The 13,946-nt window shown below is 49.0% G+C and overlaps 1 protein-coding gene across 2 annotated transcripts in view; it reads right to left on the bottom strand.

The window, feature by feature from the left end:
• Positions 1 to 2,905, bottom strand: part of MLLT1 (MLLT1 super elongation complex subunit) — a 29,761-nt gene extending 26,856 nt beyond the window's left edge. For both annotated transcript variants that reach the window (XM_086477379.1, XM_086477380.1), the window contains exon 1: positions 2,894 to 2,905. In XM_086477379.1, coding sequence (XP_086333505.1) covers positions 2,894 to 2,905 — 12 coding nt within the window. The remainder of the gene's footprint in view (positions 1 to 2,893) is intronic.
• Positions 2,906 to 13,946: the final 11,041 nt, after the last annotated feature.

The raw sequence follows: 13,946 nt of genomic DNA, 5'->3' as shown, positions 1-13,946 counted from the left end.
AGAAAAGGTATCACTAAAATAGCTTCTAGCACCACTTCATACCTATTTTCTTCCTAATATGAGCACTGCATAGAAAACAGCTCTGGGAGTGGGATAGGTTTATCTGCTTCGCTTATCAACTAAATTGTCAGCAAAGTCCTAATTGTGGAATCTTTATTTCTAGAAAGTGTCAGAGGCAGAACTTGATGTTCACAGCTTACAGAATTCACAGCACTGACAGGAAACTGATCTTAAAACAGGAAAAATTAGATCAGGAATTGGTGGTTTATGATATTCGCTAGAATATGTAATCCATTAGAACAAAATTATGATGCTCCTTGTATTCTTTTAAACATATTTTATGAATGCACTTTCAAAGACCAAGTTAATACATAGCATGTCTGCACAATATCCAACACGAAAATGACCTAATTCTGGTTCGCACTCCCAAATCCTAATCCCTGAAGAACAGAGAAGGTGTATTCAATGTCTCACACAAAGCACAAAAATCCCATTAAATGTCTTAAAAAACAGATTAAACTAATTGTGAAGATCCACATAGTCTTGCAGACTTCAGTCAGAAGAAAGCAAATGAATTAAACAGATGTAACAGAGGAAAGGCAAACATGGTTCAGACACAAGTTAAAGCAAGCAAATCTTAGGGCAAGGTTTGTAGAGACAGGGAGGAACACCCAAGGTGTCCGACTACTTGCTGGTGTTGCACATACATGTTACACAGACTACACCAGCAGCACAGCAATCTCAAACTAAACCCATCAAAATGCAGCTTCAGCAACTTGAAGCTTATAAATAAAGGGGCAGTTTTTAGTCCTTACCCCCTTTCTTCACCTAAGGCTTGAAAATAAGTGGCTTGTTCTTTCTGGCAGTTCTCAATTACCACTGGGAGAGGTCACATTTTGTGTCATTACCTATATTATAGGTGGACACAGAGCCAAACCGAGGGCACAATGTTAGACAATGAACATGGAAAGCAAAAGCTTCCCAAGCTCCAGGCAAATGTTTAGGAAAAGTATTATCCTCATTTTCCCATTGAGGAACTGCAACAAGGAGTACAACCATGATTAATGCTCAAAATTATTTTGCATTTCCAACCCGACACTTTAAGGGATTGTGATTTTCAGAGAATGGTTAATACTTTCTGAAAAAGCGTAAGTCACTCCATCTCAGTATTCTTTTCTTTATAAGAAGATCACACGGGAGGTCTACAGGCATCAAAGCTCGACCTCCCAAATTGCAGTCCAGTTCTAATTTCAACCGTAAGCCTTAACACACTCTTTCAGGCAGCTATCTTTATAGCAAAATACCTTCAGCCGCCATCCAACACATCAACTCTAAGACACGGGGACAAACTCATCTAATTAATTGCTTCACCAGGATTACTACGACATTTCTTTCGGTTACCTTCCTCTGCAAGCTCCCTTGGCAGGCCATTTTTTCCCCATTCTGTGCTTTAGGGCTTATCTACACTGGCTCCATCTCGCTCCTGCGCTAAAAACGAAGGTACCCGGCCGTCTGTTCTTTCATGGCGTATTAAGGAATAAGAAAAAGGGCAAGGTGTGTTTCACTCAAAGCACAGCAATCCCTCCTACGGTGGAAGAGCATTATGTGGACACCGTCTGCCTAAATCCTAAGCTCACATAGAAGGGTGCTTGGGGGCCTGCTTTATCTGGGATACTTCCCACAGCGTTCACACAAGCGTTCACATCAGCTGAGCCAGTCTGTTCTGCAGCTTCACGTTATCGATTCCATAATTACCCTTTAAATTGTGCTACTGTTGCCAGTTACTACCCCTCTCCAGAGAAGTGCAAATGACTGTCAGTCTACAGAATTTGCCTTTCTAGTTGAAACGGCTGAGAAATTTTAGTTGAGAAACAGATGGGACTGTGTGGAAGAGAACAAAATTAAACATAAAAGAGAACTGTTTAACTGAGAGTGAAAGTTGTACTTGCTATACTCCTCACATATCGGTCCAATTAACAATCGCTATGAATTAAGCCAGAAGTTGAAACACATTTGAAAATAAGATCTCCCAACATAACAAACATCGAAAGCTGCTCCGCTGAAAATGGAGGGTTTTTTTTTTTTTCCAAGCGTGTCTCTCAACAAAGGGAAATCAGGATCCTATTCAAACAATTTGCAATAATACAAAGGAGTCTGCTTTTCAACTTCTCAATAAACATTCTGAAGGCTGCTCTGGTTTTTTGTTTGATGTGCTAATTGCCTGAAAGCCATAACCAGCCTCCATTCGCTTTCCTTTGGCTGATTATTCAAAGGATAGCGGGGCTCACCTCCTGAACCTCAGGCTCGTAGGTAACCTGTTCCCAGCTCGCCCGCACTCGCACACAAAAGGCCGGAGCCCGCCTGCTCTAACCACCCCAGGTAAACTTCCACCTCCATCCCCGCCCGCTGCAGCACCGCAGCGACCCGGCCGCTAACCGGCGGCTTCCCACCGCCTCCCCGGAGCAGTAATAACTCTCTCGGTGGCATTAACCCTTTGCACCGCGGCTGATGGGGGTAGGGACGCCGCCACCACCTCCCTCCGTCAATAAGCCCGGGCAGGAATTTGCGGGAAATGCTGCTGCCACCCCCCGCCGCGGGCGAGGCTGCAGCGCGGCCGCCCATGAAGGGGCGAGGGCTGAGCAAACCCCCCCCCTCCCCAGATAAAAACGGCGTGGGGGGAGGAGGTGCGCCTCTCCAAAGGGGGGGGGCGATGCCCCCCAACACCACCGGGGGAAACCAAACGCCCCCTCTCCCGGACGGCGGTGCCCCCCACCCCCTCAATGCAGGAGGGGGGGGGGCGCCGGCCCCTCCCCACGCGAGCCCCCCGCTCGGAGGGGGAGGGGCGGCACCGAGGAGCCCCACCCCCACGGCGGCGCGGCGCCGCTCCCCTCACCTGATTGTCCATGGCTGGGCGCAGCGCCGCGGGCCCCGCTCGCTCGCTGGCTCCCGCCGCGGTGGTTTCGCTGGCCGGTCGGCGGGGGGGGGCCTCTTCCCCCCCCTCTCTCCCCCCCCCCCGTCTACGAGCGAAACCGCTCTCCTTTCCCCCCCCACCCCCCTCCCCGCCGCCTCGGCCGCCGCCGCCGCCTCCTCGGTCGCGGCCCCTCACGGCCCCGCCGCCGCCGCTCGCCTCATTGTGTGTCACTCACAGGCAGCAGCCCCGCCACCCCCCCGGCGCCCGCCCCGCGGAACCGGAAACCGACGCCACGAGAGAGGCACCCGCCGGCCGCCAATAGCCGCGCCGTCTCACGCCTGGAGGCGGGGCTTCCGCCAGGGCGCTGCCGGCCTCCCCCGCCTCCTGCTGATGGGCACGCGCTGCGTCCAATCGACGGCGGGCGGGCTGCCGAGGGGGCGGGGGAAGGGGCGGGGCCCGCGCTGGGTCAAGCGGGGAGTGGGAGGCGGGGCGGGGTGGTGGGCGGGAGCGGGGCCTCTCCGTCCCCGCCGCTCCCCCGCCCCCGCGGCGGGCTCCTGCCCTGCGGCGTGGCCGGGCTCGGGCCTGTGGCCCCCTCCCGGGTGCCTTTCCCGGGTCTGTCCCCGGCCCCCCGGTACGGCACGGCGCGGCACGGCACGGCCCGGCCGCCAACCGGCAGCGGGACCAAGCGCTTGGGCCTTGTCGTGCGCCCCGGCCGCGCCAACCCGCCCCTTTTCCCTCCCTCGGCCCACGCTTCCCCGCCGCTGGCTGTAGCGAATCTCACCCGTTTATTAATTTCCTACACAAATGAGCTGAGAACAAGGGAAACCGCAGCTCCCAGTACAGCGGACACAGCAGTCTGGAATGGCTGGGCAGGGCTGAGGAGGAAGCTGGCGGCACTGCTCGCCCTCGGTTCTCCCTTGTTCTCCCTCAGCCTCTCTCTTTCCGTCTCATTTTCTCTCGGTTTCATTTTTCCCCTCACTATCCTTTTTCCCTCAATGGCCGCTCCCTTTTCCCTTTTTATGCCTCCTTTCTCCTCAGTTTCTCTCATTTTCTTCTGTTCTCATTTCCCCTCCATTCTCCCTTGTCTCTCTCAGTCTCCTTCATTTTCCCCTTGCTGTTGCTTGTTTCATCTCAACTGCCCTCAGTCTCCCTCATTTTTCTCTCATTTTCCCCCAGTTTATCTTGTTTTTTTCCCATTTCCTCCTCAGTCTCCCTCATATTTCCCCCTCTGCTTCCCTCATATTTTCCCCTCGGTCTCCTTTATTTCCCCCTGTATCTTCACCCTCATTTCCCCTTCATATTTACTCTTTGGTGTCCTTCATATTTCCCCCTCGGTCTCGCTCATTTCCCCCCTCGGTCTCCCTCATTTTTCTCTCATTTTCCCACACTTTATCTTGGTTTCTCCCATTTCCCCTTCAGTCTCCCTCCTATTTCCCTCTGGATCTCCCTCATTTTCCCCTCATATTTCCCCCTCAGTCTCCTTCATATTTCCCCCTCATTTTCCCCTCGTATTATCCCCTCAGTCTCCTTCATATTTCCCCCTCAGTCTCCCTCCTGTTTCCCCCTGGATCTCCCTCATTTTCCCCTCATATTTCCCCCTCAGTCTCCCTCCTGTTTCCCCCTGGATCTCCCTCATTTTCCCCTCATATTTCCCCCTCAGTCTCCCTCCTGTTTCCCCCTGGATCTCCCTCATTTTCCCCTCATATTTCCCCCTCAGTCTCCTTCATATTTCCCCCTCATTTTCCCCTCATATTTCCCCCTCAGTCTCCTTCATATTTCCCCCTCAGTCTCCCTCCTGTTTCCCCTTGGATCTCCCTCATTTCCCCCTCATATTTCCCTCTCGGTCTCCCTCATTTCCCCCCCCGTCTCCCTCATTTTCCCTCAGTTTCTCGCGTTTCCCCTCTTTGTCCCTCTCCTTCCCCTCAGTCTCCCGCCGTTTCCCTCCGCCCGCCGCCGCTCTCCGGGCCTCGCCCGCGGCCGCGCCGCGATGGAGACCGCGGGGCCGAGGCGTGTTCGCGGCGGGGGAAACAATATCTCCCGCTCGGGTCTGTAGCGGGGGGTATTTGCAATGCAAATGGCCCCGGGGATTCCTTCAGTGCGCGGTGGCGATCAGCCGCGGGCTCAGCTGGGGGACGAGCCCGGAGGTCACTGTCCCGGCTGAGAAAGGAGCTGCTGGCAGCGGCCGAGGCATCATTAAAAGCCGCCCGCCCTGCGAACGCGGTTTTCTCAGCACCGCTCCTGACTCCGAGCGTGACATTTGCATCTGAAAAGTGGGTTTTGTTTACCTTTTCTTAGAGCTCTAAATGACACGTTATTGCGCTCGATTTTGTGAGCTTTAAATTAACGCGGGACTGTCCTTACAAGTGCAATTTGTGACTGTTTCTGAGCAGATTTGCTTTTAGGTGTGAGGCAGAATTTTTTCCTGCGTGCAACTTTCTTGTTTGAAATAGTTTGTTGATTTCTGTAAGGCAGCGGGAAAATGCGTGTTAGCCAATAACGCTGTGTGTGTTGCTAACTGATAGCCACAGGCAAGGATTAATCGGTTCCCAAATCATTCTAAAGAGCCAGTTTACCTCATCAAACCTGATAGAGGATATTAGTAAAGCAAAGTGCTTAATCGCTTCAGTTAACAACAACAACAACAAAAAAGAGCCTGATTTGGATTCTTTTAAGTGCTCCAGTTTTAATTTTCCGTGTTTCTGTCTGATGCAGTCCCAAGAGGCATCTCCTCGGACAGTCTCTTTTCTTCTCCATTGAGACAGGGCCTCTTTCTCTGGGAGTTCTCATTGATATCTTTAATTGTGGACATTATTCCCATGCACGTGACTCTTAGGTCTAAATCTTTTAATTTCCAACTCCCAATGCTACCTATTCACTCACAGCCTCATCACAGTCCTTGGTGGTTACATGCTCCCAGGCCTGAAGCTTTTCTGGAAATGTCTTCGTCTTTCCCAAGTTTGACTCCGCTCTTGCTCTGTTGAATTTCTTCCTTGTGGAAGAGATGCTGCTCAGACACACTAGACCCTGACTTTTTCACTTTTTTTTCCTCAAAACTTGTCTGTTGCTTTCTCTGAAACATCGTTAGAATTTGCTTTTTATCTTAATTCCCATCGATGACAATTTTTCTGTGCCTTTATTTTTGCCCAGCCCGGTATTAACCATTGCTTTCGTGCTGTTCCATCGTGGGACCTGGACTGCCCTCCCATTTCAGCACAGTCGTATTTACTTCTGCTGATTTGGACCCAGGTCGCTCCTCCAGCTTTCAGCTGCTCTGTGGCCTGGGGTGGGATCTGAGCAAGACCTTGGACACTTCCAAGTGAGGGACGGGAAACCCGGCATTAGGTGCCTCAGCTTCCACGGCACCTCAGGCGGGGTCCTGGCTGTTGAACTACACTGAAGAAGTTGGGGTGCCCCGTTCTAGTGACGCCTGCTCCAAGCCAGCACCCCAGGGCTCTGTGCTGGGACGAGCAGTGCGAGTGGATTCATTTCAAATGTGCTGGGGTAGCTCCGTACATTCAACTGTGAAAATACTCAAGGAGATAAATTCCTATAACCAACTCTTGCTCCACTAGCGTTCCCGGTTCTGAGCAGTTTCCAGCCCAGTGACTGATCAAGCTTACTCACGGCTTTCTTTTCAAGCTCCCCTGCCCCCCTCCAACAAAAAATCATGGCCAAGGGTAGAAAATTTGCCAGGCTGGATGCGAGTGTGTTGGGAGCTTCAGGTGCTGGGGAAGGTGGAGCCAGCAGCCACCGAGGCTCCTCCAAACTTCTAATTTTGCAGGGACATCTCAAGCTAACGAGCTGTCAGCTGAGTGCCTTCACACCCAAGGCAGCCGTGGGCTGAGCTCCTGTTTCTTTATATCCATTCCAGCAACTTCTGGGTTTTGCAATAAGCGTCTGCAAATCCAATTAGCGTCTTTGTGGCACTGTATGCTGGCAGAGATCTGCTGTGTTGCTGCCATCTACAGTAGGGCCAGTGCCAATGGATAAGAAACAGATCTTATTTGCATATTCAAATATGCAAATGAAACATGACAGCTCTCCCTAATTTTTGTTTGGGCTTTTTATTTTTCTTTCCAGAGTCTTGTTTCAACGATCCTTGTCTTGGACTGAAAGGTATGTGTTTAATCTGGCTTGGCCCACGGGGAGGGACTATGCCAAGGACTGGTTCTGTCCCCTGAGAGCTGGGGAGGGTGGAAAATAAAGGGGAGTGTGGAAAATAAAGTGGAAAAAACACTTTGCACCGTACTTGTCCCTGTCTTGGCCAGGTAAACCCAGGGATGGGAAAGATTTCTGGGGTGTTTCCCCCAGCACAGGCTAGTCGACAGCCCTGGGAAGGTACAACACATCATTTCTCTTTCCTGCAAGTGCACACCGTGGCTGCTTTACAGGCCAAACCTGGCTGTTCTTGGGGAGAACGAGTGAAGGAGGCAACAACTTGAGGGTTTGAGAAGAGAGTCCTAGTGCTTCGGTGGGGAAAGTTGTGTCACGTGTGAGTTGGGACAGCGCGGCCCACGCTCGGGCCTCCACAGACACCTGGGGGAGGTCTGGCCAGCAGGCACGGAGCCGCGACAGAGCCCACCCCAGCTTTTCTGGCACCAGGCGTCAGAACTGCTCCTCCAGGCGCCTCTCCTCCCTCCTCCTCAGCTCCCCTTCTCTGCGGGAACACAGCATTGACCCCCTCAAACACACACAGCACCCCCTCAGGCAATTCCAATTGCCACACAACCCGAGATGCCCAAATTTCTTACCCGCCAGCCTCCAAGCAACACCTCTCATTTTGCAGCAAAAGTACCACAACTTCTGTGGCCAGTCTGTGCTTTGAGTGGCTCGGACCCCCGCCAGCCAACAAGCAAGGCAGTCTCCAGCACTTAAAGAGTCAGGCAGTGCAGAAAAGTTACGATTTTGTAATAGTCCCATGGACTTAAAGATTAAGACACAAATCTTGCATTTGAGCAGGGTTTCTCTGAGAAAATACATGCTTCCACTTTGTGTCCATATGCAACGTGACTGAGTTGAAAGACCCCTAAGTTCTCCCCTGGACGTGTGTAAGTCACTTCACCGCCGCCTCTTACCAGCTGCAAAATGATTGCAGGGGTCTTCATCGACATTCATGAGGCACGTCCCGTGAGCCAAATACTCGGTGGCGTTTCCAAGACGCACACACCTGCAGTCGAAACGAAGAGCTGATGGTGATTTAGGTGATAAGGGGCAGAGATCTTTCCGCTGGTACTTACCGTGGCTTTGCCAACAACAGTGTCATGTCCTTCCGTACAGCCTCAGAAAACGCCCTGAACCTGAAGTCAACAGAGGATTCGGTTTCTCTGGTGGCACCGAGCTGGGTGTTGCTTTCTGTGTGGCTGTCCGTGGCCTTTGTTGTCTTCAGTTCGTGGCACTGCAGGGCTTGTCCGTGTTGGCTGCCAGGGAGAACACAGGACAGGTAGTGACAGAGAGGGAAGCTGTGAGTGAGGAGAGAGTTAGTTCTGCAACGACGCTTGTTCGGGTGAAGCAGAGCTCCTGGTTTGCTAATCAGCATCGAGATCCCTGCAGGGAAGCATGCTCCTTCAAATCAGCTGTTAAGCCGAGCAATATTTATTCTCCTAAAAACGATTTTGCTTTGCCTTCCCCTCCTTCTCCAATTCACACTCTGCACTACAGTATTCACAGCACATATTTAACACCAGGGTAGTATAGCGAAAGTCCAGATTGTTAATAGCCCAAAACTCTGATTGCCAAAAAGATACTCCTAGCAACTACTAGCTGCATCTGGGAAAAATTATAGACAGCTTGGAAATTCTTTAGTTCCCTTATTAATGAAGGACTTAGTAGGAAGAAAACCAACACAAACCCACACTGTAATACAGTTTAGCTTAACTAAGTTCTTTTGTGCCTGAGGAAAATCTAAATTATAGCGTACTATAGCTACTGAAAAATGCAGAAGGCTTTTAATGTACAATAACCCTCCAAACCAGAAGGAAGAGGGAAAATTTTCTTAGTAAGCGGGAACACAATGAGAATTTATTTTATTCTTTCTGTGTATTTAGTGCTGGTGAAAAGAACCAGATGAATAGTCACAAATACGTCATGTCCCTTGCAGATGCAACATGGGCAGCACAAGCGTCCTCAAACTCCCCCGCCAACGTGCTTCAATTCTGAATGAGAAGGACCAGCTTTCTGGGTGAGAAAGGAGCCTGTGTCTATTCAGTCCCTGACCCCTCTGCTCAAGGCTGTTAATGAAGGGGCCTCATTAACACCAAAGGTGAGGTTGGCATTATAATGTAGCTACTGGTCCACTGCAGGCTGAATTGACACCTATCAATTCGTTTCGCCTGGCTATTGAGCAGCCGTCGGATGACGGTACCTTTCTCTTGTGCCCTGCAGACAGAGGTCAGGTTTGGCCAAGTGATGTAACGGTCTGTGTCGTGCCAAACCCGCCAGCCGGCTGGACCTGCCACGAAGAGCATTTCACAAGCTGGACTGGTCCAGCACTGAATACGAGCTGCTGGCAGAAGTGCAGGCTGGAGAAGACGGGCCCAGGCACCTTGTGTGCCCGTTGGAGCAAACACAATCACGGTACAATAGGAGGGAGGGAGATTCACTACCGAAATTTGTGTCTGCTTTGCGTGGGGCTTCTTTTGGTTGATGCCAAAGTCATTGAAAGGTGCTCATCTGCATGCTCAGAGAGAGGCCACCTTCTGACCGGTGACTGTCACCCTAGACGGGATAACCTTTAGGTTATACCTAAATACCTAATACCAGATGGGGGGAAAAAATAGATGAAAAATAGGACATGATAGGAGGAGATCAGTAGGGGAGTCTGACCAGCACCAAAAAGCCTGTTCTGAGTTGTTTTCTGGATTGAAGGGTCCAAAAAGCCACCAGGAGTTACTATCCCAGCCAAATACACTGAGATATACCCTCTCCCAAGGCACTTCCAGTGTTTGGAGTTTCCTAGGGCTCTAACGTAGCAGTCCAGTGGCTGCACACTCATGCTTCCCAGGTTTCTGAGCATTCTGAGCTCAGACTCACACTGTGTGGTGCCTTTTCCTCTTGGGACTGGTGTTTCTGCGATTTCCAACCCCAGGAAGTCAGCTTGGTGGTTTTCAGAGCAACTGGCCGTTTCCCACATCAGCAGATACCCAGCCTTGGTGGTTTGATCCTCTCTATACTCAGAGCAGGCTGTGAGGCAACCCAGAGCTGGTGGAGCAGCGTTTCAGAGCCTGTAACGCTCAAATCAGTATGAATTTTGGATTTCTGTGGATTCTGGGTCAGCTGCTCTCATGGCAGATTCCAGCAAAACTAAGCTGTTTTGCTGGAAAGGTGTGAAATGAGCTTTCACCTGTCTGCACAGCAACTGGAGGTGGGGTTGCCACGTATGTAAATGTATGCAAACCACCTCTAATCTAGCTAGCTCAGATATGATAACAGTTCAGATAATCCTCCAAGCTCTGCAATCTTGCCTGTGACTCAAGGAATTTGGCTGGCCCCACCACGCTGAAATTTATCCCGCTGAAACTTAATCGTTATCGCTGATATCGCCACCTGTGAGACAATAGCGTGAGACAATAGCGCACCTGCTTGCAGCAAAGTCCTCTCTTGGCGGCGTGGCACGTCTCAGACACTTTGGAGCTTGCTCTTGTTGCACAAAGGCCCCGCCAGCGTGGTTCCAGGGGAGTCAGGTTGGAAGCTGAAGTGACAAACACAGGCGACAAATACGATTTTGACCAACACGGGGAGAACTGAGAATTGTCTCTGTAGCTACGCTGTGGAGGCAGAGCTGTAACAAATTCTTTCCCTTTGTTGCTCAGGCATCAAAATAAGGCATGTAATACATGCTCATGAAGGAATCCATTTTATATGCCATCAATATTTGAGATAGGTGAAGAATACAATCAATTTGGACACATTTCATGCAATTTTGAAACGCCTTATGTAAACATTGCAGATGCAGGCCATTTTCTTCCATTTCCTGTGCATTTTTGTATGCTATGAAATCTATTTTAAATATATGCGTGAAATGTGTCATGAAACATCTGACATATGTGGAAAACATATTACTGTGCCGTATGGGCAGTGTATAAGGTCGCTCATGAGCAGCTTGAAAACAGCAATCATTTGCATATGGATATATAGCTGTTTGGATGATGATCCCGTCCCAGGGGAATAAGGGGTATGTCCCAGGTCCGTGCAGGTCACTGGCAACATCAGAACCGTTGGACTCATGATGAGTAAAGTTATGAGAACAAGTACAAATAGCTAAAGCGTTTGGAACCTGGGAATTTTCATCCGTTCCCCATAACAGAGCAATTCGGAGAGTTTTTAGAAGGCAAGGCACAGTAAGCAGGAAAGCCAAACTGTGTTTTTTGTTACCCTTTGCTCTGTGGTATTTTGATCATCAAAAGTCATCCTTGTTCCAGGCACTTTTCTGCTGAGCAGATCCTGTTCTCCCTTTCAAGCACCCGCTTCAGCCTGGACTGGCTCTCTGGGCTGAACAGAGTTAGTTCCTGTTGAGGATGGTACAAGTGGTGGCAGACCCTGTCTTTAATCTCTATGAAGGTCTTTCTGTAAGGGTGGTGAGTGTTATTCCATGTTACATGAGTCAATCTTTAAGTCTGATAGGATGATTCATGACGAAGAACAACTTCAACTTGTTGCCGTTTTTGCTCTGCTTCACAGATTTGGTTCGATTTCACTTGGCAGTGCTCTGGTGGATGTTAATACTTGGCAATATTAGGATAGTAAACAGCAAAATCTCACATATATTAGTCTTTGCATTTTCACATTACAGTTTTTCATTGATTACTTTTTAAATTGGTCCCAGAAAGCACTTAGAGAAATATTGCAGTTTGCACTTTATTGGCATGACATGGCACTATTTCTGGCTCCAGCCCAGCAAAATACATTCTTACGTGCAAGCAAGTGCCATTGATATCAATGGAATTATTCATATTCTTAAAATTAAACATATGCTTAAGCATTTTAGTGAACTGAGACAGCTGGTCTCTTATGGAAGGCGTATCTAAATAAATGCAGCATCGATTGCAGATTGTGAATTTTATAACCCGATGCACAATTGAATGTTGCTTTTGGTGAATACTTCAGCATTTGAGATAAATCTTTGCCTTTTGTTAAATATTTGTGACAGTGAAACTAAGTGTGCCATTTCAGAGCAACCTGATTCAGTTTTATGTTCAGGCACTTATAAAAAAACATGTGCTTAAGTGAGCTCGTGAATCAGGACCCAAGCGACTGAATGTTCATAGAAAGTGAATAAAAAAAAGTGGAGAACAGTCCTAATTGAAACCAGGTTTTGAGCTGTAATGTGAAGGCACAGAAAAATTAATCCTCCCATTTTAGGTATTTTGATAGCAGCCATTACTAGGGAATGGAAGTTATTTGAACCACTTTGTCAGACAAATGTGAACTGCTTGTTTTTCTTCTGAAAACAGCAGCAAGAATGTCTTACTAAGTGGAACCAAATCATGGGGTTTTATAGAAAGAGCTGAAGAAATCATTCGATTAAAAAGCTTTTTTTGTCAGCTGCTTTATTTGGCCATGTAGTGGCTGTGCTTCTCACTGAGAGCTGACTTTTACCCACATCACTGGACAAAACCGGCCCCAATTCTGTGGGCAGCCACTGCGTGAGCTAATATGGAAAGGCATCGGCAGGGGACTGCAAGACCCTCACTGCTGCAAACACAGGGACAGAATATTTGCTGAAATACCACTTTCAGGTGATCTGTCCAGAATAGCCATCAATATCCAGAAAATCCTGGCATTTGTTTGTGTCCCTATGGCTAATTTTGTCTGCTATGAAAAGTGGATCGTGAGGTTGTAGGTAAAACAGTGGAAAAAAAAACCCAAACATTTTTCCTAGCAGTGGTGGGCTGGGTGTAACAGCATTGCCAGCCCCTGAGTTGGAAATCCTCTGTCAAACCTCAGAAGTAGCACTTTGAGTTGAAAGAACAAGACTTTTAGAGGTAATAACTCTTGGAGCTTATCTCTTTCCTTCCTGGGTTTCTTAGCCCCTTTGCGCTCGTGGTTTCAAAGTTTTGACTGCAGACCTAGGAGATTAAAAAAAAAATCAAAGCTGAATCAATGTTGTTTTAACATGACTCCAGCAGAGGGTTCTTTAAATCAATCGTGAAGATTACCAGGCTGGCAATAAAATCCCAGGACCTAGTGACATCCGTTCCATGTTTCAAAACTATTATCTTCTTTCTCTTGGAGACAGTTAACAAATAAAGATCTTTTGCAAAAGGCATAAGATGAAACTCCAATGAAGCAATTTCTTCTCCTGACATTGTTAAGAGCAGAGACTGGGTTATTATTAATTACTTTTGCATTATTAATGCAAGTCCATGAATGTGCAATGTCTTTTACAGATAAATCACTCCGCCTTGAAAAGTTTCAAGTCTGTGAGCCAAATCCTGCAGTGTAAATCTGTGACAGCAGGAGGCAATTGGGTGCAGCAGAACAGGTAACTGTTAATCCCTGATGCTGCAGGACCGGTGCATTATCAACGTTATTATTTCATTTGTGTTGCAATTGCACCAAATAGACTCAACTGATGCCGTTGTTTCACAGCCTCCTTAATCTGGCATCAGTTGAAAGGAGCAGCCTGTCCTCTTCCTCATTCCTGCTCCTTCTCTTGCCTCTTTTCTTGTGGTTTAGGCAGCCACATGGGGAACCAAATCAGGGAAATGATCCGGGTTAAGGCTCATCTGGCAAAAATAAGGATAGGTTTAATTTTGACCAGTCCTAACTCAGATCCCCGAGCGCGCGGATTTGCAGCTCTTCCTGCCCTGCCTGTTTTCCTGTGTAGCTCTGCTGAGCTCGCTGGCTGGTTACACCGAGAGGCACTCACACGGCCGAGGGTCCCGGTGCAGAACTCCCCATGGCCGGGGGGGGGGGGGGGTGAGAAGGGGCCATTGTTGCCTTTCACCCTCTGAGGGCTCCCAGCTTTACCAGTTCAGCATGCTGGTCATCCCTGCAGGACCCCTTTCAGCTCAAGGCAAAACCACCCTGACTCGTC

The sequence above is a fragment of the Leptosomus discolor genome, chromosome 24 (genome assembly GCF_034619465.1).
Source record: "Leptosomus discolor isolate bLepDis1 chromosome 24, bLepDis1.hap2, whole genome shotgun sequence".
NCBI classification, from domain to species: Eukaryota; Metazoa; Chordata; class Aves; order Leptosomiformes; family Leptosomidae; genus Leptosomus; species Leptosomus discolor.
Note: the sequence above shows the minus strand (reverse complement) of the source record. Positions and strands in the feature narration are given on the sequence as shown.